This window comes from Staurois parvus, unplaced genomic scaffold (assembly GCF_062004578.1).
Source record: "Staurois parvus isolate SC_StPar_1 unplaced genomic scaffold, SC_StPar_1.0 ptg000056l, whole genome shotgun sequence".
Lineage (NCBI taxonomy): Eukaryota > Metazoa > Chordata > Amphibia > Anura > Ranidae > Staurois > Staurois parvus.
This window is the reverse complement of record NW_028317852.1, coordinates 3,614,757-3,642,693: the sequence shown is the minus strand read 5'-3', so window position 1 is coordinate 3,642,693 and position 27,937 is coordinate 3,614,757. Positions and strand designations below refer to the sequence as shown.

Genomic DNA, 27,937 nt, shown 5'->3' with positions numbered 1-27,937 from the left:
TCCCACACAGCTCAGTTCTGCCCTGACTCAGGCTGTGAGGAACAGGGTCACGTGAGCACACAGCAGCTGGCAGAGCAGTCCCTGACTAAGGTGTGTCCTGTTGCCTTGAGCCACGTGACGTCACGAATACCTGAGCCAGGCAGACAGGAAAGAGGAGAGAGCCAGGGAGTCTGCGGAGGAATCAGAACAGAGAGGGGCTCAGGGGAGGAAGAGGAAGAGAGCGCAGCGAGCCTTCCTAGCAGTGACTGTGTCTGCCCGGAGTGTGGTAATAGGCTGAGAGGGAGCTGAGCTCCGGTGGAGGTAAGTGTACATGTGTACGGGCAGTCCCTCATTTCCTGCTCTCCAATGTTCACTCCGAGCTCCTGGGTTTCCTGCTGCCATATTGTAGTTTCGGTGTAAGTTGGGATCGCCTGTGTAACCAGCGACCTGCCACTCTCATTGGACTATTACTGGGTATTTATATTCTTCTGTATTCCAGTCTCCCGATCATAGTGATCTGTGAATGGTGGAGCTGGCCGGGGTTGTTTGTTCAGGTGACTCTGTTTGTTTTGATTACATAGACATTGTTACAGTACAAGGAGTTGTCTTTGTATCCATTTCATGAAGTTCTAGTGTAAGGACATTTATTGGATATAGATGAGCCATGTAGGTGAGGGGAGATGTGTGGGGCCCCACAGTCCAAGGAAGGGGCCCATGGAAATGCTGTTTACACATGTTGTTTGTAGGATATTCTAATGATCATAGAAGACTTGGAAGTACTGGAAGGGTTGTTTCCATGTTGTATGGGCAATGTGCAGGAAATTCAATTCAAACCCAGCCTTCCAAATTCTTCAGTGTGGGCAATGGACATGAGATCCTTCATTCCGGTAGAACATCACTTTTAGTTAAAAAAAAACTAATCTGGGCAGCACAGTGGCTAAATGGTTAGCACTTCCGCCTGGCAGTACTAGGGTCATTGGTTCAAATCCCAACCACGGCACCACCAGCCTGGAGTTTGCATGTTCTCCTGTGCCTGTGTGGGTTTCCTCCAGGTACTCCGGTTTCCTCCCACATTCCAAAGCCATGCTGGTAGGCTAATTGGATCCTGTCTAAATTGTCCCTAGTATGTGTATGTATGAATATAAGTTAGGGACCTTAGATTGTACACCCCTTGAGGGTTAGGGACTGATGTGAATGTACAATATATATGTAAAGTGCTGCGTAAATTGGCGGCACTATATAAGTACCTGAAATAAATAAATAATAGTTTTTGTTTTATATTGTTAGTAGTAGTATTTTAAAGTAAATGTCCGCTTTTTCACCATGTAAAACAAAGCTTTCAGTTTAAAATGGAAGTAAAAGGCAAAGCATTTGTTGATATAAAAATGTATATAGACTTTTTTTTTTCCTTGTTTTTACAAGAGCTGGGTAGGAGAAACAGAAGCACACTAATCTTCCCAGTTAATGGTTGATGGAGGCATGTCAGGACAAGTCTGATCATTGGAAGAGAGCACACTGAATTCCCAGTATAGTGAGAGAATTGACCACGCTGTGCGCTCCTGCTTAGTGTGGTCAGTTTTTAATAGGCAAACCGAGGGACTGACAGGAACACCATGAGTTTCACACAAAGGAAGTAATGCAAAGTACATAGTACAGCAGGCACATATCAGGAATAGAAAATGTGTTGGATTTACATATTGTTTAACTCTACTCGCACACTGCTGCAAACCTGGTCCCACACCACTATCTTCCACTCTTACGTCTTCTGGCTGTCTCTTCCTCATACTTTCAGCTGGCCTCCTGATAGCAGTATTTATATATACACACACACACACACACACACTCTCTCAAACGTTTCCATACCCTTGAAGAATAGGTAATACAGTATCTACCATTTTTAACCACTTCCTGTCCGGATACTTTTACCCCCTTCCTGTCCAGGCCAATTTTCAGCTGTCAGTGCTATCACACTTTGAATGACAATTGTGCGGTCATGGAACACTGTACCCATATGAATTTTTTAGCACTTTATTGAGACAGATAACGCTTTATTTTGGTGGTATTTATTCAGTGGGATTTTTATTTTTTTTGCTATGTAAATGAAAATGTCCACAAATTTTGAAAAAAAGTGTTTTTCTTACTATTTTCAAAATTTTATATTTCATCATACATCTTGGCCAAAATGTATTCAGTTATCTTTATATTAAAAAAACAAAAAATAACCCAAATTGGTGTATAACCAAAAATTATAATTTTTAAACTTTTTTTTTACATTTTTTTTATATTAATGTTTTTTTTATTTATTTTTTTACATACTGTCACCCTAGCAGTACAGTGTCACCATGGTGACACTGTACTACATGTGGGGGGTGATAAAGATTTTTTTTTTTACACTGATTGCTTTTACACCCATAAAGGCTGTAAAAACAATAATTTATCCTTCTCTCTGGCTTTATTCTTGCAGCCATTGAGAACTACTGTGTGAGCTGTGATTGGCCACAGCTTGTCACATGGTACAAGGCTGTTGTGAATAGCCTTGTACCATGTGACCTCTGTGATCATTCACAGATAACACACGTAGTAAGCAATGATGTCAGAAGTGACATCTTGCTTACTACTCTGCATGTGAGCACTGATTGGCCAATCAGTGATCACATGATCGGGACCTCGCACAGAGGTCCCGTACGACATTCGGTGTTCCACTGTGTCCGGAGGACACAGCGGGCACTGGATTGGGATGCTGCGCGCTCCCAGGGAGTGTGCACAAGCAGGGGGCGAGGAGGCCATTTATAAAAGACCACCCAACCCTGCACTGCCAGCGTCCGGCCGTTTATATACACCAGCCGGACGGGAAGTGGTTACAGAAAACACGAGCCAGCTGCCAAAACGCATATCTCTTGTTCTTATGGGATTCATAGTCAACTGTAGGTCATAACAGAATGGCACAATCATAAAACAAGACATGGCAACAAGTAAACAAATGAAATGACCCCTATTCAAAAGTCTGCATACCCTTAGTTTCTAATACTGTGATTGCCCCCTTTAGCATCAATGACAGAATGGAGTATTTTTGTAATAGTTGACTGAGGCCCCGAATTCTTGCAGATGGTAAAGCTACTCATTCATCTTTGCAAAATGCCTCCAGGTCATGCAAAGTCTTTGGTTATCTTGCATGAACCACATGCTTGAGATCTCCCCAGAGTAGCTTGATGATATTAAGGTCAAGAGACTGTGATGGCCACTCTAGGACCTACACCTTTTTATGCTGTAGCCAATGGATGGTCAGCTTGGTCTTGTGCTTACAGTTATTGTCCTGCTGGAAAATTCAAGTGTTTCCCATACACAGCTTACATTCAGCAAAATTCCAATTGCCAGTATTTTCTGATAACGTGCTGTATTTACACTCACTGGCCTCTTTATTAGGTACACCTGTTCAATTGCTTGGTAACACAAATTTCTAATTAGCCAATCACATGGCAGCAACTCAATGCATTAAGGCAGGTAGACTTGGGGCTCGTTCACACTAGGCTGTTTTGCCAACGCTTGCCAAACGCCCCTATAGCGTTTGGCAAGCGTTGGTCTGGCGTTTGCAGAGCGTTATTAACGCTCGGCAAACGCTCCGCAAACGCCGCATGCGCGGTTTAGCGGCGGTTGCTAGGCGTTTGCCGAGCATTAATAACGCCCCACAAACGCCTATAATGCAGTTTGAGTGGTGTTACCGCTCCGCAAACGCCCCGCAACCGCACCGCAAACGCCGGCCGGGCGTTTGCGGAGCGGCACCATAGACAAGAATAGGAGGCTTCAAAGCCTCCTGACTCGTCCAGAGGCGTCCGTTTTGCCGCGATGCGACGCAAACGCTCCCGTTAGAACAGCACCATGTGCTGTAATGTGCAGAATTGGCAGAGGCGTTTGGGAAGCTGTAAAAACGCTTACCAAACGCCTCTCTGCCGCCTGCACACAAGGCTAGTGTGAACGTAGCCTAAATGAAGACGTTTTGCTGAAGTTCAAACGAGCATCAGAATGAATGTGGCATGGCTATTGGTACCCGATGGGCTGTATTTTAAAAACCGCTGATCTACTGGGATTTTCACACATGGCCATCTCTAGGGTTTATAGAAAATGGGCTGAAAAAGGAAAAAATATCCAGTGAGCAGCAGTTATGTGGACAAAAATGCCTTGTTGATGTCAGAGAATGGGCAGACTGGTTGCTGCGACATTCCGATGGTTGATACAGAATTTGGCGTAAACAACTTGATACAAGGCAGGATGCATCCATGCTTTCAACTGTTCAGGCTGGTGCTGAATGGTGTGGGGGGTATTTTCTTGGCACTAGCAAGGCATACCTAATAAAGTGGCCGATGAATGTATCTTGTCACTATAGACCTTGTTGACCCTTCTCTAAACATAGCACTTTTGGTTGTGAACATAAAGCTTTATTTTGGTCCTGTCACTCTGGATTATGTGTGCAGAAGCTGTGAGGTGCGTCAAGGTGTTGTCAGGCATATTGTAACCAGGCTTTTTTGTGGCTTTGACATAGTAAAGGGTTCTTTCTGGTAACTTGGCCATGCAGCTCATTTTTGTTTTGTTCAAGTATCGTCTTATTGTGCTTCTTCTAAACCACCACATCATCCTTTTCCAGAGCAGCCTCTATTATTTCTGTGGGAATTTTCCACTCTTAATAGGTGATTGAACAGTACTGAATGGCATGTTCAAGGCTTTGGATATCTTTTTATATCCTTTTTCCATCTTGATATTTACCTAGTCATACAAGTCTATTGACACTTCTTTTCTGCTCCCCATGGCTCAGTATGCATCTCGGTGGATCCATGTGAGCGCTAACAAACTCATTGATTATTTCTACAGACACGAATTGCAATTTAAAAAGCCACAGATGTGGGAAATAAAGCTTTAATTGCTGTTTTAACGTGTATGTATCACCTTGTGTGTCTGTACCAAGGTCAAACATTCTGGAGTATGGACACGTTTAATCAGGGCCATTTGGGTGATTTCTGTTGTTTTTGATTTACAAAGGAGCCAAACATGTAATAATGGCTTCATATGATCACTATAAAAAGTTTTTTGGCATGATCAGCCATGTTTTTGATTTTGTTGCAAGAACCAGGAAGAGACAGCTGGCATATATACTGATTAACTTTATGACCACTCGCCATAACCCATCGAGGCATAGACTCCACTAGGCCTCTGAAGGTATGCTGTGGTATCTGGAACCAAGCCGTCAGTAGCTTTAAGTTCTATAGGTTGTGAGGTGGGGCCTTTCCAGCACATGCCCACAGATTTGGAGAAATTGGAAACTAAGTCAACACCTGGAACTCGTTGTGTTCCTCAACCATTCTTGGATTCATCATACAAGGCCACCTTCTTTCATTGCTCTGTGGTCCAGTACCAATGCCTGTGTGTCCATTGGAGGTGCTTTTGGCTGTGGACATGGGGTCAATATGAGCACCCTGAATGGTCTGTAGCTATGCAGCCCAAAAGAAACTGTAATGCATTGTGTGCGGACACCTTTCTATTGGAACCACCATTATCGTTTTCAGCAGTTTGAGCTACAGTAGCATTGGATTACACTGGCCAGCCTTTGCTCCCGACAGGGACGAACTGACCATTTGGAAACTCGGGCACTGCCTGAGGGCCCGGGGTCAGTAAGGGGCCCCATGAGATGCCCCTGGTACCTTTTCCATAGGCTTTTTTTGAGTTTGGGCAAGGACATAGGGGCCCCATGATCCCCTATTGCCCGGGGACCCCATGAGTTGTCAGTCCGCCCCTGGCTCCCGATATATGCATCGGTAAACCTTGAGCACCAGTTTTCCTTCTTTTAGGCAGCTTGTGGTAGGTCCTGACCAGTTCAGATTGAGAACATCCCATAAGAGCTGTAGTTTTGGAGATGCTCTGACCTAGGCATCAAGCTGTTACAATTTGATACTTGTCAGTCGCCCAAATTCTTATGCTTGCGCATTTTGTTTCTGCTTTCAACGGCTTCAGTGACAGCAAATTTACTTGCAGCCCAACATATCCTACTGACTTTCAGATGCCAATGTAACAAGATAATCATTATTCCCTTAACCTGTCATAATGTTATATCAATGAGGCGTAGAGTGCATGGCCTTTGGCTTATGTGTCCTGGAAATAAGTCAGGATGCAGGAATAAACTTTGGGAGTATTTCAGGCCAGGCTTCATTGGTGACAGAAAAGGCCTACAGTATGGCATTTACAACAATTTTCTTACAATTGGCACAGTGTATTCTAAACTACTGGGGCCCCCTTGTCTGCTGCATAGGCCAGTGTAAATTAAGGTGACTGTAGCCTTTATACTGGCTGAACCCCCATCAATTGAAAATAGTGTGGAACCCAAGATACAATGAATCCAGTGCTCAATGTAGTGCATAGGGACAAAGAAAGCTGTAGTTTATTCTTACCAAAGTTCTATAAAGAGAGAGATTCCTGTTGTCGCCTTGTAAAGATGATCCTATACCACACCCTGTGTTCACTGCACAGTTATATGCTGCCTTAAGTCTGACTGAACTGGAGTCGATATTATTCCAGGTTATATATACTACCCTGCCTTGTGTTTCCTCAATCCAATAGTTACCATATGATTTATATTCTCTTGTGGTATGTACTATCTAAAATATGTTACATTTTCAATACTGCCTAATGTATATTTAAGGCCAAGACATTTTCATTTTAGATAAAGTGAGGGCTGGTTAGGGGGAGTGAGAGAGAACCTCTCCAAAGTGAGGCAAATCCTCCATTGAAGGATTTTTCTGCTTTCTTTTCTGGTGACAACCCCTTTACTGCCCCTCATAAAAAAATTTCATGGTGGATTGCTTTTCAGTGGGTGGCAGAGCTGTGGTTGCTAGGCTTTTAGAAGGCAATGCTGGCACCTTCTGAAAGCTGTTTTTTGTAAATACTGGGCCACAAGCCAAACATTTGTGAGGCATCCATAGTAACATCAAGGTGGCAACTCCAGTGTAGTCCATAAAATCCAAATCTTTTCTGGCTACGTACTAAAACACACTGGTAACAAGCTAACACGTTTTAGCTGTGACAGCCTTCCTCATAGCACGGAGCTGAAATGCGGTAGTTTGTTACCAGTGTGTTTTAATGTGTAGCTGATAAAGATTTGGATTTTATGGACTACACCGATTTTCCGGCTTGATGTTACCATGGATCTGATCGTTTGAGTGCGTGAGCACCAGTCCTCACCCACTAGAAGCTGAACCTTTAGTTAAGCGTGGGTATTGATTATTTGCAAACGTTTATGAAGCAGCTCAATTAACTTGAATGGGTTGCATTTGGCAGCAGTACCGCCCTTCAAACTTTATACTGTAATTTCACCTTTTTCCCCGCTATCTATCATTCATGTTATAGCATCACAGAAAAAAATATTGCTTTTGCAAGAGAGGACTGCAGGATGGTAAACTGTGTTGGTTCCAAGAAAAAAATGAGGAAGTGTTGGTTATTGTAGTATTTATGAACCTCAGTCTCAGTTTTACCATGCTCATATGACTGATGAATTCAGACTGTTGAGTTAATTGCTCCATATTCAGATAAGTCACATCCACTTTCCCTGCTGCAATGTCCCACCCCAGTTATTTTTGCATGAACCAGAAGGTGCCAGGGCCAGCTTATCAATGCTATGCCTTGCACTGGCCCAGTTTGACATCAAGCTTGTTCCTACCCTTGGGCATTTTATCTGTGGTCACCTCTGATACCCACTGAGAAACCTAAAGGGGGAGGTGTATTTAAACACCAATACGATTGGTTCATGAGGGAGAAGAGTGATCAGATAAGGTTTTCCAACCCCTTCCCCCCCCCCCCCCCCCCAAGGGGCTTTTAGCTGTGAGAGGAACTAATTTTGGCATTAAAACTAGAGATGAGCGAATTATTCAAAAATTCGATTCGGCTGATTCGCCGAATTTGAGGAAGAAATTTGATTCGATGCGAATTTATTCGCTGCGAATTTAACTTATAAAAAGGGTTTCTAGGCTTCAGAGAGCCTTTATATTAGTGCAAAACACTGTACCTTTAATTTAAATGCCCTTGGAGATGAGGAAGGAGAAGGAGAAAGATGAGAAGGGGAAGGATGATGAGAAGGGGAAGGATGAGAAGAAGGGGAAGGATGAGAAGAAGGGGAAGGATGAGAAGAAGGGGAAGGATGAGAAGAAGGGGAAGGATGAGAAGAAGGGGAAGGATGAGAAGAAGGGGAAGGATGAGAAGAAGGGGAAGGATGAGAAGAAGGGGAAGGATGAGAAGAAGGGGAAGGATGAGAAGAAGGGGAAGGATGAGAAGAAGGGGAAGGATGAGAAGAAGGGGAAGGATGAGAAGAAGGGGAAGGATGAGAAGAAGGGGAAGGATGAGAAGAAGGGGAAGGATGAGAAGAAGGGGAAGGATGAGAAGAAGGGGAAGGATGAGAAGAAGGGGAAGGATGAGAAGAAGGGGAAGGATGAGAAGAAGGGGAAGGATGAGAAGAAGGGGAAGGATGAGAAGAAGGGGAAGGATGAGGGGAAGGATGAGGGGAAGGATGAGGGGAAGGATGAGGGGAAGGATGAGGGGAAGGATGAGGGGGAGGATGAGGATAAGGAGAAGGAGAATTCCAAGCCGGCAAAAAGTGTATCTGCAGAGCTCCGCTATTTCTTAGCGGAGCTCTGCAGATACACTTAGCGGAGCTCTGCAGATACACTTAGCGGAGCTCTGCAGATACACTTTTTGCCGGCTTGGAATTCTTCTTATTTTCATCCTACTTCTTCATCCTCATCCTCTTCTTCTGAGGATGAGGATGAAGAAGAAGTAGGATGAAAATAAGAAGAATTCCAAGCCGGCAAAAAGTGTATCTGCAGAGCTCCTCTATTTCTGACAGATACACTTTTTCCCGGCTTGGAATTCTTCTTATTTTCATCCTACTTCTTCTTCTTCTTCTTCTTCTTCTTCTTCTTCATCCTCAGAAGAAGAATGAAAAGATTCTTCTTCTTTTCATTCTTCTTCTTCTTCTTCTTTTCATTCTTCTTCTTCTTCTTCTTCTTCTTTTCATTCTTCTTCTTCTTCTTCTTCTTTTCATTCTTCTTCTTCTTCTTCTTCTTTTCATTCTTCTTCTTCTTCTTCTTCTTTTCATTCTTCTTCTTCTTTTCATTCTTCTTCTTCTTCTTCTTTTCATTCTTCTTCTTCTTCTTCTTTTCATTCTTCTTCTTTTCCTTCTTCTTCTTCTCCTCCTTCTTCTTCTTCTCCTCCTTCTTCTTCTTCTTCTCCTCCTTCTTCTTCTTCTCCTCCTTCTTCTTCTTCTCCTCCTTCTTCTTCTTCTCCTCCTTCTCCTCCTTCTCCTCCTTCTCCTTCTTCTTCTCCTTCTTCTTCTCCTTCTTCTTCTCCTTCTTCTTCTCCTTCTTCTCCTTCTTCTCCTTCTTCTCCTTCTTCCTCTTCTTCCTCTTCCTTCTTCCTCTTCATTCTTCCTTCTTCCTCTTCATTCTTCCTTCTTCCTCTTCATTCTTCCTTCTTCCTCTTCATTCTTCCTTCTTCCTCTTCATTCTTCCTTCTTCCTCTTCATTCTTCCTTCTTCCTCTTCATTCTTCCTTCTTCCTCTTCATTCTTCCTTCTTCCTCTTCATTCTTCCTTCTTCCTCTTCATTCTTCCTTCTTCCTCTTCATTCTTCCTCCTTCCTCTTCATTCTTCCTCTTCATTCTTCCTTCTTCCTCTTCATTCTTCCTCTTCATTCTTCCTCCTTCCTCTTCATTCTTCCTTCTTCCTCTTCATTCTTCCTTCTTCCTCTTCATTCTTCCTTCTTCCTCTTCATTCTTCCTTCTTCCTCTTCATTCTTCCTTCTTCCTCTTCATTCTTCCTTCTTCCTCTTCATTCTTCCTTCTTCCTCTTCATTCTTCCTTCTTCCTCTTCATTCTTCCTTCTTCCTCTTCATTCTTCCTTCTTCCTCTTCATTCTTCCTTCTTCCTCTTCATTCTTCCTTCTTCCTCTTCATTCTTCCTTCTTCCTCTTCATTCTTCCTTCTTCCTCTTCATTCTTCCTTCTTCCTCTTCATTCTTCCTTCTTCCTCTTCATTCTTCCTTCTTCCTCTTCATTCTTCCTTCTTCCTCTTCATTCTTCCTTCTTCCTCTTCATTCTTCCTTCTTCCTCCTCATTCTCCTTCCTCCTCATTCTCCTTCCTCCTCATTCTCCTTCCTCCTCATTCTCCTTCATGAAAAGAAGAATGAAAAGAAGAATTAAAAGAAGAAGTATTCCAGTACAGCAAAAAGTGTATCTGCAGAGAGCTCCGCTATTTCTGACAGTTCTCTGACAGTTCCTTCACATTTACAGCGGTTGAAACATTGTATCTGTTTCCGAATAAAAACATCTGTATCCTAAATGGAAACAAATAGATACAATGTTTCAACCGCTGTACATGTGAAGGAACTGTCAGAGAACTGTCAGAAATAGCGGAGCTCTCTGCAGGGACACTTTTGCCGGCTGATCGGGAAAAATCCGATTCGCGCACCCGAAGTATGCTAATATTCGGATTCGCCGCGAATCTAATTTTTCCTGAAATTCGAAACGAATTCCACTTCGCCTGGTTCGATTCGCTCATCTCTAATTAAAACCATTGTCTCGCAATTGTGATTTCTTCCTATCTTTAAAGCCTTTGTCAACCAACTTTGGGTGTTTATTGATGGCATCTATTTTTCATTAGTTTGAGTTGCTTTTGAGTTCAGAATTTTCGGACTGATGACCTGCAGCTGACCTCCTTTTGACCTGCTTCAAGTGGGTTTCTTTCCTATAGACCTATAGGGGATGCAAAAGCCCTCCATACTTTGGAAAAGCACTCCGAGTCTGTGATTAAAAAAAAAAAAAAAAAAATGAAGCAGCAAAAGCATGGCCATAACAACTAGAGAACTTGTCTTTTCAGTAGGACTCAGCAATAGCAACCTTCATATTTCTGTCGTAACAGAAAAGCCTGTATAGCATCTGAAGGTTATTGCAGTGGTTTATATACAGTTAATTGTCTTTTGCCTTCAGTCCTTCTACCAATTAAATCTTCAAAGGACATTTAAGACACAATTCCCCACTTTTCTTCTACTGTAGGGCACTTTGTTTCTGTATGGCAGTAGGCTCCGTGCAGAAAACCCACTGTTATCCTTTTAGAGTTATTTTTACAAATCATTCGTAAGCATATCTCATTGAAAGCCAAATAAATTAGGGAAAATAAATAGAAAATAAAACTACTATAGACATTGTTAGGCATATACACTGAACTGAAGGTGGAAGTAGAGGTAGACATTGAATTTTAGGTCTACTCATGAAGATGAAGAGTTTGTGTGGTTTTTAGAAATGTTTCCAAACTAATTGAATTTCTATCGGGGTTTTTCTGTCTGACCACACTGGAGCAATTTTCCTACACTTCCTGTCCCAGTGATGCCCATACAAGAAATGGAAGGTATAATTTTTACTAGAAAAATGACGACAAAAACATTGCCAAAATTTTTAATCCTTCCTCACTGTACTGCAAATGTTTTATATGCCCCTCCCTTTTTTTTCCCCCCTCATATAGGGACAAAAAAATCAGAGAGGGGCTCTAACTCTGTCTTTATGCTGATGCATTGCTTTGCTGTGTGCCATCATGGTACATGACTCTTAATTGAGTTAAAGCGGAACTTCGCTCTCCCAACATTGAATTTTTCTAATCCCTATATTGCTAGTAAATGGGAAAGTATAGTGTTAAACTTTTTTTTTTTTTTTTTTTACTACATTTCTTCAGTTACTTCCTGGTTTCCAGGCCTAGGCAAATGATGCCATACATTCAAGGAGACTTCAGGAGTGGAGGAGTGGTTTTCTTAGTACACCTTCCTGCTTACATGCCTAAGCTAAGGGAAGATCGATTCCAGGAAGTAAATGCTACTGCCCTTTTCCAAGATGGCTGCAACCAGAAATGCTAGGGGGTGTTTTTCAAAGTGATTTCTCAGCAAAATAAGGCACGGAGTCATAGGTGGGTGGGTTAGTTTTGCTTTTGAATATTAAAAATGAATTAGGTGTGTTTGGTTTTTGTGGTGCTCAGATGCAGTGTAGTTCCACTTTAAATCTCTGCTTCCTTCACTTGCACTTCTCCCTGCTGATGTTAGGTGTTCAAAAGATGTAATGTTCCTGGTGTATTAGATGGATAGGCCTCCTTTACTAGAAATCATGCTATGTTGCTTAGAAACTGAGAGGCAATGAAGTATGCATGCCTGATGTTGGCATGGGGTAGAAATACTTAGGTGAAGAAAGCAAGCCAAGACTCTTGTCTTAGTCAGAAAACATGGCAGTGCATAACAGATCAACATCTTGGACATATTATAAATATTTGTTTACTATATAAATAATTGTTTTTCTTTAAAACCTCTTCGTGTCCTTTTATGTAAATTTAGTTGGGCCTCTATTTGGTAATGGGTAAGTGATAGCCATTAAAGTGTATGTATAGCCAAAACCATTTTTTTTTTTTTTTTTCTTTGTTTTAGATCGCAAAGTATAAACCCAAGTCATATTGTTTTTCATTTCCAGTGTACTGTATGTGCTTTTTACTTTCTCTGTGTCCCAGAGAAGCAAGAGGAAGCAAAGAGAAATTCCCTACGACAGTTGTCACTGGAACAGGAGTTCCTGTGGGTGACAACCCTGATATTTTGTATTTTAACACCACTTTGGGATTGATTTACTAATACTGGAGAGTGCAAGTTCTGGTGCAGCTTTGCATAGAAACCAATTAGCGTTCCGTTTTTTTTTCAATAAAGTTTAATTGAACAAGCTGACGTTAGATGCTGATTGGCTACCATGTACAGGTGCACCAGATTTTGCAGTCTCCCATTAGTAAATCAACCCCTTTTGTCTCTGTGTTGATGGACCCCAGGACAAATAGAATGGGTGAATCTACAAAGCCATTAGCAGCAGATGAGAGGTGTGCATATCATTCTGATTCTGACGTGCTCACCCCCCACCTTGTCCCTTTGCTGGTAGGTACCATGCACATAAAATTTTATGAATAAGTAAAGTAATACTATATTTCTGCCAGTGTACAGTCATCCTATTTATTTATACTTATTTATTGTTATTTCAGGTACTTTATATAGCGCCGTCCAATTTATGCAGTGCTTTACACATATATTGTACATTCACATCAATCCCTAACCCTCAAGGGGCATACAATCTAAGGTCCCTAACTTACATTCATATATACACGTACTAGGGCCAATTTAGACAGAAGCCAATTAACCTACCAGCATGTCTTTGGAGTGTGGGAGGAAACCAGAGGAAGCCCACGCAGGCATTGGGAGGAAACCAGAGGAAGCCCACGCAGGCATTGGGAGAAAACCAGAGGAAGCCCACGCAGGCATTGGGAGAACATGCAAACTCCAGGCAGGTGGTGCTCTGGCTGGGATTCAAACCAATGACCCTTGTACTGCCGCTACTGCTAACCATTTAGCCACTGTGCTGCACTTTATACATAATATCTTTATCTTGGTAGTAAGAGGATATTTTCACGTTCTGGAATTCCTGCTAATTGTTTGTTCAGTGATGAAGATGAAAGGCAGGAGCAAATTATAGAGTTTTTATCATCGCATAATGAGGTAAACAAGATATCTTTGTAATGACCTCTTTTAGTTGACCTTAATAACACTAGGGCATTCCACTGAAAGAATTTTGTACTACCAATGCCATTGTGTATCTATTTTATGTTGCTTCATAATCGCTACAGCATTTCAGTGCAACAGTAGACACTATGAAGGCTGGAATTTCACTTTAAAGTATCAAACTATTCTTGAGCATGAGGCCTTTTCCTGATTCACAATGTCTACTGTTGCATTGGTTAGCTATAATGTTTATGAAGCAACATAAAATAGATATATGCTAGGCTGGTATTCTACTTTGGCATAAAATCCTGGTGGGATTTCCCACCCCGTAAACTACAGATGGCACATTAAAGCTCCTGCTATAGAAGTGAATACTGTACTCAAGCAAACGCTGATGCTTTTCATCAGCATAAACATGTACTTGTGCATATGGCATATTTCCTGAAATCTGAATTTGCGCCATTAAGGAATTTTTAATATTTGCATGTGGCTGTCATGCACCAACTTAAAGCCATTCATTTCTGTGACCGATTGTAAATGCCATCTGCAACTTCTCGGACAAGCTTTAGCATAAAATCCCAGCCTATTTTGAGCATCCGACTGTCTGTGTGCATGATGCCAAAACAAGGTTTTTTTATTTATTTACATTATAGTGCTAGTGGATTCTTCATGTTTGTCTTTTATATATTAATACTGACAAGACAGAAGAAATGGCTAGTTAGTTCCATTTTTAAGATACCATTTTGAAGTGCATCTTTAAATCTATCACATCATATTTAATTGTATAATTTTATGCAGGATTTCCTTGTCTTTCAGATAATGGCTCTGCACCCACGTCGAGTTCGGCTAAAGCCATGGTTGGTGGCTCAGGTGGATAGCGGAAGGTATCCAGGTCTGGTATGGCTGGACAGGGAGGCAAAGAGATTTCAAATACCATGGAAACATGCAACACGTCATAGCCCTCAGCATGAAGAGGAGAACACCATTTTCAAGGTGAGCACTTCATACCTCCATTAAGATACATACTATTAAACATTGTATAAGAGTAATGACTTTCATTCTATAGTTAGTCTCCATGCACACTGGGCGTTTTAATAACCCTGGTGACGTTAGTTGTTTAAAGTCCCGCTAAAAACATGAGTTTTTCAGTGGTTTTTGTATTAGCGCTTTTCCGCGTTTTTGCTTTCATTTTTTTTTTACCAAAAAAACCCTTTTTTTTTTGGTTAAAAAAAGTCTAAAAATGCTGGTTTGCCACGATTTACTGCCTTTTTCAGCGTTATATTTTTTACAGCTAAAAAACTACTCTAGAAACTCACTAGTTTTGGGGGGGGGGGGGGTTTCCAGACAAAAAAACATCCCTGCCAAAAAATGTCAAAAGCCAAAAACAGCAGCTGTAAAAATGTCTAGCGTGAAAGAGAATTACAGGAAATCAAATGAAGTGTGTGTCTTTCCCCTTTAGTTATAGCAGACGCACAGATTGTTTGTTCAAAATAGGTCAGGAAGGCAGAGTTAAATAGTGATTAAGCATTAAATTTAGTTGCTAAGTTAAATAAATTTGTTCAAGTTGGACTTAGATGGTGCGGCCATTGGGTTCTGTAGCAATGGCGACCGAAACTGGCACTGCCTTTCCTTATGCTTCCTTCTACCCCTCAAATGCAGAGTAATGTCTGCCAAGGTTCACCCATGTAGGTCAAAAATGCATGCCCCCCTCAACCTTTGCTACTAGAGTAGTATAAGAACCATTTGTTCAAACAAGATTTTTTTTTTTTTTTTTATGGCCTCACAAGTTAAGGAGTGCTGGGGACTGCCATTCACAATGCAACATTTTCATAGAATTGGCAAACTACCACCACTGGGATTGGAAAAACTTGCAGTGTGTATACAAGGCACTTGAATGATCCTCAAGGGCAGCATATTTTAACCGGATTGTTCAGCAGGCCCCACCCTCTGCTTAGACACAATGTAACTTTAGATGATCCCTGCAGGCACCTGCTGGAGGAGAAATCCAGCCTGCAGTCTGAGTGGGGTTGTGCTTGTAGTTGGTTAATTGCCTTCTTCAGCTACCTGCAAAGACCATCAGTCAAGGCTCATCTGGGAGAGGAGAAAATGGACAGGTTAGAAAAGCCTGTTTGAGTGCTATTGCATCCTCTATGATAGGAATGAAGTAGTGACGCCAACCTCTAGCTTTCCAGATAAACATGAACAGTTCAAGGTTAGGGATGTGCTGGCCTACAATGAAGTCTGAGGGTGGTCAGATCATGTCTGCATATCTAACCACCCTTTACGGTTCATGCACTTTGAACATAAATACAGGCAAATGAGCCCATGCACACGGGCGTATTGTCTCTTGCCAGCTTTACAGTATGTTTTCCTTTTTGATTAGTGAAGGCATACTGAAAACGTAAAAAAATGTTTACCCAAAAACAACTTTAACTTCCTTCCTGTTTATACTTTTAAGGCACTGGTGTCAAACTGTCCCATTAGGCACTGCAAGATTGACAGTTACAAGCATGACTCCCAAAGGCAGAGGCATGATGGGACTTATTAGAAAAGAGAGTTTTGCAACAGCTGGAGGGCTGCCAGTTTGACACCCCTGCTTTAAGGCATAGTTTTGGTAACAACACCCTTTTCTAACAAATTTGTCTTTAAACATACACAAGTCTAATTTGACTTTTATTGACATGATGGAAACATAGTGCCAATAGTGACATTTTTGAAGATGCAAGCTTTGAGGTTGTCATTCTGATTCAAGCTTTGCTACCTAGTGAATCAAATTTCTCAAACAAGCATGTGCATGGCTGCCAGTTTTAAAGAGAAATGTTAGTGGGGGTTTTTTTTTTGTTTGTTTTTTTGCTTTTTTTTTTTTTCTTCACCTAGGCTTACTATTCACTTGAATGTTAATATGCACACATTTTAGAACAGAATATAAAAGCAATGAACAGACCGCTGCCATACTCTTGTGCTACATGAATGATGAATTCAGCTGAATGATCTCTTAAACCCACTGGGTTTTGTTTTTTTAGCCACCATTTTTGTAGATTTGCATTTAAAAATATCAAACCTAATTTTTTAAAGGATGGATTAATCGTTTAGTGTAATATAACTTTGGCTGTTAAATGGTACAGGTGTCTACACCTGTGCTAAAAGAGGTGTGTTTGAAAAGAAAATGGACTAAGGTATTTGGTTACAAAGTAGAGGTCCTTCCAAACGGGACAGTTAAATGCTACTCTCAGTAATGATTACTGCAAATAATGCACTGAGCTCCAAAATAGATATATAATAAAAGATATGTCTGTGTATTTTATTTGTTCTCCTGTGAAAGTGTTGAAAACCTATCCTGTTAAATCTGGTAAAGTGTTTTGTTTTTGTTACTAGGCATGGGCTGTAGAGACTGGTAAATATCAAGAAGGAGCTGATGATCCTGATCCAGCAAAGTGGAAGGCCCAGCTGCGCTGTGCACTTAACAAAAGTCGAGAATTTAAACTGATGTATGATGGAACCAAAGAAGTTCCAATGAACCCTATTAAAATCTATGAGGTCTGTGACATTCCTCAATCCCAAGGCCCCATCATAAACCCAGGTAAGATTGAAACCAGAATGTGCATTAGCATTCAAAGTGCAGACAGTGGCTCAGTTATATTTTCTGTATTGTGGTTGAAGTTTGACTTCATGTTTAGAATAATTAGGATTAGAAATTGAAGTGTACACATGATCATTGCAAAATATTTCCTATTTTATAACTATTTATCTTTTAGAACTTTAGTTTAAAAAAAAAAACAAACTAAAAAAATGTTGAGGGTATCAAGTCTTTCTGCATTCTATGTTCAAGAGAAGCTGGTTCAAATGTTGTGTGCCTGACAATAGGAAGACATCCCCTTAAGACTAGGCAGACTGCTTTGACTGTATTTACACACTGTAAATTTGCAGGTACATCGGGCATGACTTTATTGCTTGCACACAAAGCTGTAAAATACTACACATTTATACAAATTCAGCAAGACAAAGGACAGTCTGGTCAAAAGTAGTAAATGAGAAGTCCTACATACCAACCAATCAGAATTGATTATTTTATTACTAATCTCATTTGGATTTAATTATTTGAGGTTACAGCACTTTACTTGTTTTTTTGCAGTGTTTTATTGTAGAACCCCAAACTTGGTTTGCATGATTGATTTTAATCTTTTTATATCCAAGTTTCTGATCAGTTATTTTCACTGCAACAGGTTCTACTGGTTCTTCACGATGGGATGATGATGAGTATGAAGAGGATGATATAAGTCAGTCACAGATTCATGTCCCAATCCAGGAGCCCTTTAATGGCCTAACAATCAATGGTTTGTGTCAGTATATTTTTACTATAAGATTTAATTAAAAGGGTACTTTTTGAAACTTGAAGTTAATAGCTATAATACTAGACATTTTTGCAAAGATCACTTTAGTAGGCCTCCTCGACCTTAAATACATTTTTAATGTTGTCCTCTAATTGTGTTACAAATGGTATTCATATGTTTTAGAGGGGATCTTGCAGCTGCAGCAGACGTCAAGGCAGGGAAACCAATAGCCACATGTTTAGCTTATGGAGAAGTGAGGAAATAAAGTGGTTGTAAACACTTTTATATACATATTGAAGTGACTGGCCTCAGGGGATGCACAGAGATGACACAAATCCTCCTACATAAGTTGTACCAGTCTATGTGCAGTCTTCTCTTCACTACATTCATCCAAAGTGTTGAATTTATAAAGCTTGTCTGAGAGTTCAGAAAACGGGGCTGAACGCTGAAATTACACACTGCATAGCCCAGTTAGGTGAACTCTGAGAGATGAATTGAGAGAAGGGACACACACCCCTTCACACAGTTCATGGGAGCAGAGCGAAGACTGTTAATTGGGTGGAGGGCCTACCCTCCTCCACAAACCCCTCCCCCCCACCCTCAATTTCATGTCTGAGGTTTATAACCACCTGTAAGCTTTTCTTACACTTGCCAAATCATATGTTGGTTAAATTGGGAGAGAAGCACCAGGGGTGTTCTGAAGCCAGTTGTCTCTATCTTTATTCTCAGTGAAATATCAGAATGAAGCAGCAGAGAGGAATGACACTTAGTGCGTTTAGTGAAATATCAGAATGAAGCAGCAGAGAGGAATGACACTTAGTGTGTTTAGTTGACACACTGTAGAGGGATATGCTTTGTTCATATTTCATGTCTGAGGTTTATAACCACCTGTAAGCTTTTCTTACACTTGCCAAATCATATGTTGGTTAAATTGGGAGAGAAGCACCAGGGGTGTTCTGAAGCCAGTTGTCTCTATCTTTATTCTCAGTGAAATATCAGAATGAAGCAGCAGAGAGGAATGACACTTAGTGCGTTTAGTGAAATATCAGAATGAAGCAGCAGAGAGGAATGACACTTAGTGTGTTTAGTTGACACACTGTAGAGGGATATGCTTTGTTCATATTTCATGTCTGAGGTTTATAACCACCTGTAAGCTTTTCTTACACTTGCCAAATCATATGTTGGTTAAATTGGGAGAGAAGCACCAGGGGTGTTCTGAAGCCAGTTGTCTCTATCTTTATTCTCAGTGAAATATCAAGATTTCTATGGCAGATCGAAGTACTTTAATGTAACCCTGTACTGCTAGAAATAAAGAGGCTGTTATTTAATATCCTTTGTGAAATTACTAGTTACCAGGTTGATCCAAAGATTTTAGTTATTCTGCTCCACCAACTGTTTGGATGTCTACAAATATCTACCTAGACTAGCTAAATCTAAACTTAACTAAAACTAAACTTAATTAACTAGCTCCTGTAGCTGAAGCATATTACCTGGGAAAACATGCACTGTTGGTGTGAAAAGAAAATATTGGTAATAGGAACAGCAAAGCTAAAATGTAAGCATTTTTCAAGCTTCAGGGTTTAGGAGCAGCAAAAAAATATGTTTTTGGGAGCGTTTTTTCCAGCAGAAAAAAACGCTAAATGCTTCTAAACACTAATAAAAGGCCCCTAACAGCTTTTCTTTTTTCTAACTCCCCCCCCCCACATGTACTGTAAAAGTGCTAACTCTCCTAAACACCACTATTGCCAGTGGGTTTTTTTTGTTTTTTTTTTATCCAGCATTATTTGTTAGTGTGTATGGAGCTTGATAACGGCTTCCAGGAGCTTAAGGAAAACCGCTAGTGTGCATGAAGCCTAAATGTTTTATGTATCCTATTTTTTTTTTTTTTTTTTTTTAATTTCTCTTTAATCAGAAAATAGGATGTAGTTGCTATGGTTTTCAGTAACTTTCAAATTTTTTTTAGATATTTAATATTACGAAGTGTCATACAAGGAAGTGTTCGGGTAATAAAATGATGCATTAAGGATCATGCACACTGGGCCTTTTTCAGGTATATAGTATGGCAAGTGTATTTTACCAGCCCTTTCCTGTGTCCAAGGATCTGCACGTGCCACGCACAGCCTGCCATACAAGTGACTGGCTTTACACAGCCATGCGCTTGTAAATCCCAATGCTTTTTGTCTGATGTATTCTTTCAACACAGAATGTTTGCTTTTGGAAAATCATGTTGGACATGCATACAGGCTGTATGTGGCACATGTGACTCCTCGGGAGCAGGAAAACAATCAGAGATTGTACTAGCCAATTATTTGCGTGTACAAGCCTTGTGCGCATGAAATCTAAAGCAGCTTTGTACAACACTTTTTTTTTTGTTTTTTTTTTTTTTTCTTTTCAACCTTGGGTATATTATGCCTCTAGCAACACATATACTTTAGTAGTCGCTATGCAGGTAAAATGAAATATAACCACTGTTCTCATCTTTCTTGGATAGTGGTTATTACTACTTCCACAAATTTCATCACATATTGAAACTATTGGTCTAGAATAAAAATACAAAACTATTCCATATGCACAAAAAATCTTATTGCAGGGTTTTTTCACACATAATGATAACTTACAGGTTTGCAGCTAAATAAATTGAAGGCTTTGTGAGACACCAGTATACTATTACAGGGCAGTTCCTTAAAGGGTTAGTAATGTTGCCCAGCCTGTCTGTCAAGATTTGGGAATGATGAAGCTCACAACACAAATATGTGACCTGTATTTGCCTTGCATATTCACTGTACTAATGTGCTGCTGAAACTGGAGAACATCTATAGAAAAATAGCTGTATATACTGTATTGGAGATACTGTTGCTTTAAAAAAATTTGTCACAGGCATGGTTATTTTCTTTTCCATTGAAATACACAAGTGAATCTACAAAAAACAAACAAACTTTGAAGTGGCAAGATCTCACCTGAATGTCCATGTGTTAAAAGAAAAAAAAAAAAAACAGTAGTCCAAAGATTATCTTGTGCATTCTTCACAAATGTAGTGCAGCTGTAATTCAGCGGCATTGTGCGAATTTAAACATGTTTTTTTTTTTTTGTTTTTTTGTTTTTTTTTGTGTATCTTCTCAGATTCTCCCATGGCCCCAGCAAGCCTAGGTAGCTGTACTCCTGAACCAGACTGGCCAAAGTCAGAACCGCAAGACATGGAGGTTCCCCAGACCCCATCAGGGGTGGACCTTTTCGGCTCTCCTGAATTGTGGATTAGCTCCCTACCTAGTAAGTAACTATGGTACAGGAGCTGAAACAAATAATTGAAATGTATTCATGCCAACATTTTCTAGAGTTACAAACTTGAATATTTTTGTTTTACTATTCTGTAAGCCACTCTTTATAATACAAATGCTTGACTGCTAAAGGCTTTCTAGCCATTTTGAGGGGTGTCCTTTTTTCTTAGTGACACAAAGATGCAATATTTTTTTTTCCTGAAGTACTTTGCTGTGGGTGGAAGCAGTATTTGCGGAACATGTATTTAGGTACCATGGCATTCTGATTGCTGCTATATCAGAAAATCTGATTCACTGAAGCAATTTAAACCATTTTTAAGTTCCAGAGGAGGGGCCTAAAGTAGAAGTAAAATCGTCTTCTTTTTTTATGTTTTTTTCAAATGTGTACCAAATTCAGTTACTATATATGGTGCACAAGCCTCTGGAGTAGACACACCTCTGTTACCTTTACTGGCTGAGCCAAATCCTCCATTTGTCTCCTAAACACTGCAGGTCATGGTGGCAGGGTTTCAGCAATAGAAGCAGTGCTGTCAATCCAGAAAGCAGTGAGCTGGACCAGGTGTGGCCAGGTGCTGATTGGCAAGCTACAGGCTTGTGAATCAGCAGTGATCATGTGGTGGTGCCATGCCATTACAAGAAGCTGCTTTAGGTGGATCTCTCTGGCAGGCTTAAGGGCTCGTTCACACTTGGCTGTTTTGCCAACGCTTGCCAAACGCCCCTATAGCGTTTGGCAAGCGTTGGTCCGGCGTTTGCGGAGCGTTTTTTAACGCTCGGCAAACGCTCCGCAAACGCCGCATGTGCGGTTTAGCGGCGGTTGCTAGGCGTTTGCCGAACGTTAATAACGCTCCACAAATGCCTATAATGCAGTTTGAGTGGTGTTACCGCTCCGCAAACACCCTGCAACCGCATCGCAACCGCACCGCAAATGCCGGCCGGGCGTTTGCGGAGCGGCACCATAGACGAGAATAGGAGGCTTCAACGCCTCCTGACTCGTCCAGAGGCGTCCGTTTTGCGACGCAAACGCTCCCGTTAGAACAGCACCATGTGCTGCAATGTGCTGCAATGTGCAGAATTGGCAGAGGCGTTTGGGAAGCGGTAAAAATGCTTCCCAAACGCCTCTCTGCCATTTGCACACAGCGCTAGTGTTTGTAGGACTTTGCAAGAGGCTAAGAGAAAAAAAAGCAGATGCACTTAGTTAATTGTTGCAGCAATTTTAGGTCATAGTTCTGCTATAAACTAGTCCACTGCAATCAGTACCAAGTGATATACCTTCCACCAAAAAAATTGGTATTTGATTGGTTGCTATGGGCCATACCCATGTTGTGCAGTTGCTCCAAAAGTGCAAAGAATGAACATAATTATTTTAGGTAGGATTTTGTCAGCGACTGTGTTGTATATATTTGCATGTCAGGACTTTAGTCATGCATTTATTTTGCATGTGTTTTTTTTTTATTTGCTTTGTTGCTATATATCAATAATATAAATTTTATATGATTTTTTTTTTTTTTTTTTTTTTTTGCAGTGACAGATCTTGAGATCCAGTTCCTCTACAGAGGCAAAGAAATGGGACAGACAATGAATGTCAGTAACCCTCAAGGCTGCCGGCTTTTCTATGGTGACCTAGGTCCAATGCCCAACCAAGAAGAACTTTTTGGTCCTATAAGTCTGGAGCAAGTGAGATTTCCAGGTCCAGATCAGATTGTAAATGAGAGGCAGAAGTTGTACACTAGCCGCCTGCTAGATGTTATGGACAGAGGACTTATCTTGGAAGTAAGTGGGCATGCCATCTATGCTGTTCGACTTTGCCAGTGCAAGGTTTACTGGACAGGACCGTGTTCCCCTTCACCAAATATTCCGAATCTGATTGAGCGCCAGAAGAAAGTTAAACTTTTCTGTTTGGAGAGCTTCTTAAGTGGTGAGTTTTTTTTTTGTTTTTTTGTTTTTTTTGTTTTTGTTTTTTTTTTACTTCCCTTTTTTTAATATACCTGTGTCTACCACAGTTATTTCATACTGTAACGTTAATGCAAATTTATATAGACCTATTGTATCTAATTTCAGTAGATTACATGACATTTGTTAAAGTGGTTCTAAAGCCAAAATGTTTTTTGCATTAAGGTAAAAACACGGTTTACACCTCCCTAAATACTTCACTTGAGTCCTCAATAGATCTAGTGCTGTACATGGTTGGATCTCTTCTCTCCTCCCTTCCTCTTCACATAGAGACTTAGACAGCAGCAGGAGTCATTGGCCCATGCTACTGTCAATCAAGTTCTGTTGGGAGGAAGTGGGGGGCATGGCCAAGTCATGCTCTGTGTGTCTATGGAGCATGGCTCCATTGACACACAGCTCGGGAGCGAGGATGCAAGTGGCTTGCTAGGGGGCACACGGAGAAGAGGAGGAGCCAAGATCACTAGCAGGGGACCCCAGAAGAGGCAATTTGGGACCGCTCTGTGCAATACCAATGCACAGAGCAGATAAGCATATGTTTATTATTTTAATATTAAAAAGTGCCTTTTAGTAAGGTGTGTGTGTGTGTGTGTGTGTGTGTGTAAATATCTCTAACTGTATGGTAACCTCCAGTGTTTGTAATATTATCCTTTTTTTTTATTTATTAATGAGAGAGGGGGTTGTGTCATTAACATTTTGCCTTTTGGGCTCTGATTTTCAGTTATACCCCTTAACTACGTATATCTGGGCACAGGTAAAGTGATTAGAAAATGATATAGTCTGATATTAACTTTACAAATAACAAGCATGTTATGTGAAAAAGGTATTTTGCTGCACCTCCAAATCAATTAATTCAAACCAATAAACATATTTCTATGAATAATAAACCACAAAAAATAAAAATCTGAAAGTCCATATGTCACTAATGGTGAATAAACATTAATAACAATAAGTGTAAAGTGTCCATGCATATGATGTGTATTTCTTCTACAATTGTCATACATTATATCACTGCATTCCACCTCTTGTGATCCTCCACTAAAACATACGTGGTGATACCCACCACCATTCACCACTGCACTCACCTCCAAGATTGGACCTGTAGTGTTTCAGGTCCTAAGCACCTTTCCCCTTCATGTCCAGTTAGCAGCAATATACCTTTTCACATATTTTTTTTTTTTTTTATTGGTTATAGGGACACAATTTCATTGCTAGCAGCCACTAAGCACATACACTTTTATTGTTCCTTTATAATATTAGTACACGTATTGCATTGAATTAATTTATATGCATTGATCTTATTAATAGAGGCGCAGGATACATTCACTTTTATTTAACAAGCATGTTATGCTTACCTGTTCTGCAATGGCATTGCACAGAGCAGCCCCGATCTACTCTGTGGTATCCTGTCAGTGATCTAGTCTCTTCTCTGTATGCCACCATAGTAAACCGCTACCTATGGTGGCACACCTGCAACTCACTCCAGAGCCAGACTGTGTGCATCTATAGACACAAACTGCAGGGCGCATCCCTGCTCCATCCTCACAGGATTTAATTGAACGTTGAACCTCCTGTGAGCAGAGAGAGTGGAGTGAGCCACTGCATATAGGCACAGCACTGGATCGAGATAGAGGTCAGGTAAGTTTAAGTAGTGAGGGGGCAATACTACCACTAGAAAAAATTTAAACGCATTAAAGTAAAACATTTTTGGCTTTAGAACTACTTTAACATGAAAATGATTTTATAGAAAGAAGTATGATTGTGTTTTAATGATCTGAGTTTTTTTTTTTCCTTGCTCTTAGAACTAATTTCTCATCAAAAAGGAAGTGGAGCTAAGCAGCCTCCATATGAAATCTACCTGTGTTTTGGAGAAGAGTGGCCTGATGGTAAACCAAAGGAGAGGAAGCTGATTATTGTGCAGGTGAATATAACTTCTGTACATCTTGCAAGAAAATGTGAAGCGAAAAGGTCATTCCTTAGGGACCCCCCAGGTCGTCACCATAACTAGTGTTCCCATTGGAAGATTTCCCCGCGGCCTGCATCACCCTGAAACTATTTGCAGGTAGAACAACAAAGACAACAAGCTTTGCTGCTTGCAAAAATGTTACTGTAAACGAATTGTATAAGTGTTTGACCAGATTATCCTTGGTTCATAAACCTGGCTGACAACATTTCTGGTCCCATATCTGATGACCTTATTCCCACCATTACCTCTGTCCCTCCTCTGTTTTCAATATAATGCCAACCCTTACACAAGTCTTCTTTGCTTCCATGGCAAGGCTTATCAGGCTAAGCATAAAAAATGTGACTGTTACCAAGCACACTGACATTGAGTGGAGGTACTGTCACATAAAAAAATGGATTTTATTTGCCTGTTTATAGATTTTACCCTTAGTTTTTGGCCTGGTGAATACACAGGAAATGGAGAAACATATCCCTGTTGGGGATACAGATATCAAAGAACCAAACAGAACTTGTCCTTTTTATCCATATTATTATTTTTTTTTTTTTTCAAAACGAAAAAAAAAAATCTGAATTTTGAGCTTTAAATTGGATATGATTTCAAAGTGAAAAATTGTTGTTATATAGGGATCAGATGGAAATGTGAATAAGCTGTAGCCTGCAACATTTTCCTTTTTGCCATGAAAAAAGTGATGCACTTCCTAGTATGCAAGTGTGCTGAAGCACAGTCTTACACTGATGTGCCTAAAGCTATCCCCTATATTCTAGATGTGTGGGGGTGTGTTTTTATTTTTTTTTATTTTTTTCAAGAATTTAATAGAACCACTAAATGCCAAGTCGCATCTTAAAATTCAGACAAATGTACCATAATCCAGGCAGTGTTATCCCCATGTTAGACATAATGTTGATTCTCTATTCTACTATATAGTGTTTTATACAGTGGATATAGAAAAGTATCACCCCCTTTTGAAAATCCATTTTGTTGCTTTGCAGTCTGAAATGGCAGTTTGTTTTATTCAGCCATATTTACTTATAATATCCATGTGAAAGATATATACCACCATTAACCTTTATTTTATTCATAGATCATTCCTGTGGTTGCTCGAATGATTCTTGAGATGTTCTCTGGAGATGTCACTCGATCCTTTGAAAGTGGAAGTGTTCGCTTACAAATTTCTATTCCTGATATTAAGGATAACATTGTTGCCCACCTCAAACAGCTTTACCGCCTCCTACAGAATCATCAGGGTCCAGAACCCTGGCCAATGATAGCACATCAGAATCTGCACCCTGCAAATCTGCAGCCACCAAACCTACATATCGCTCAGGCACTGCAAGCTCAGTGATGCCATGGATCATAACTTTGGGAACTTTGTATATTATCCTCTGGAAACTCTCCTTCCTCAGCATAATTGGGACTGTTAAGGCATACATTGCTTTGACTTTTTCTTGTTTTAAGGATGACTTTCATTCTGTTTTAATCCTGAAAAGCAGATCTCCTGCACGTGAATGCAGTCAGCTGCACTCGGCTGTTTTGTACATGTATGAGTCGATTGCAGTTCTTACCTAATGTTTATAGTAGCATTCACTGAGATATTTTGCAGAGGGCTTTTAAATATAAAATATCTAACATTATACATTTACTTAAAAATGTCACCCCAAGCCTATTATAATTTTGAGCATTAAGGGTTATAGGTATCAACATATTTAAATTTTTTACAGGCTTTTCTATTTAGATCCACACAATGAAGTTCCTTGAATGATAGAGCCCTTATTTGCTTCCTTGTTTCCTGCTCATCAGTTCTCCAGTAAAGTCAGTAGTGCATTAAGACCTTATGCACACTACAGCTGTAAAACAGGCATTATGCCAACATAAAGGGGTGGTTAGGGGCAGAAAAAAAGTCTGTCCATGCACATATAGGCTTTTAGAGGCAGGAGTGTTTAAGGGCTCAAAAATCGTGTTTAGGAAAGGAGCTTTTGGGCAGAAAAATGCCTGGTGCATCTAAATGTACCTAAGCACTTGGTGCATTTAACACTGAAGAATTTTTTTTTTTTCTTCATTTCAAAGGCCAGAAGATGGGGGAAAAAGAAGCCCAAGCACTTGACACACCTAAGTGCTTTTTCAAAAATGTGGCTTAGACACGCTTTAAAAACCGCTTTTCTCTTGCTAGTAGAAAAGCGATTACAAAAGCCCAATGTGCATGAAGCTTACTCCAACTGGAGTAGTGCAAAAAAAGAGATCATTGAAAGGAACTTTATCGGTGGATCTAATCAGGAAGGATGTAAATGTGAGCATAATTTTTTTTTTTTTTTTTATACATACCTGGGCCGCTATGCTTTTCATCTAAAATTCAATGTAGTTGTAAGTGAAAGGCTTCCTTATTTTCAGAAATCTATAACCAGCAAGTGCCTCAAGAAAGCTGGATTTTCTATGGCATAATTTTTCTGCAGATTTTATTGTGGTCTTAAGTCAATATATTTATTTCTTTTACTGTGTTAGGAACCATTATCTCCAGGTTTGTCTTTGCATTCTTCTGCATATACTGCAGTCAACCTAACAAAGTAAGCTTTTGTACAGCACAACCGTTCTCCTTCCAATACAGTTGTTCTACTTTTTTTTGTAAAGTGTAAATGTTTCAGTTGCTTTCATACGGACTGTATTTTTTTTTTTTTTTTTTCTTAAACTTGCTATTGGCACCAGCAAGAGAGCTCGTTGTTGGTCTGTTTAGGAGCTATTACCAAAATAATTACAAGACTTATGCCTAGTACACATAATGAGAAAATCAGAGGCAAGTTCATCCTTTTTTGAAAATGAATAGGTTACTAAAGCTACGAAAATTCTCGCACT

The 27,937-nt window shown here is 40.2% G+C and overlaps 1 protein-coding gene across 2 annotated transcripts; it reads left to right on the top strand.

The window, feature by feature from the left end:
- On the top strand, nt 1-27,714 carry IRF6 (interferon regulatory factor 6). Of its 2 annotated transcripts, none has more exons than XM_089668301.1 (8): nt 1-300; nt 14,391-14,567; nt 16,950-17,154; nt 17,798-17,914; nt 21,026-21,172; nt 22,703-23,095; nt 24,930-25,048; nt 26,175-27,714. In XM_089668301.1, exons 2-8 carry the CDS (start codon nt 14,394-14,396, stop codon nt 26,433-26,435), a joined length of 1,416 nt encoding a protein of 471 aa, XP_089524427.1. In that variant the 5' UTR covers nt 1-300; nt 14,391-14,393; the 3' UTR covers nt 26,436-27,714. The 2 variants fall into 2 exon arrangements, with proteins under 2 accessions (XP_089524427.1, XP_089524429.1); XM_089668303.1 differs by having other exon boundaries at nt 3-300; nt 17,798-17,908.
- The last annotated feature ends 223 nt before the right edge of the window (nt 27,715-27,937 follow it).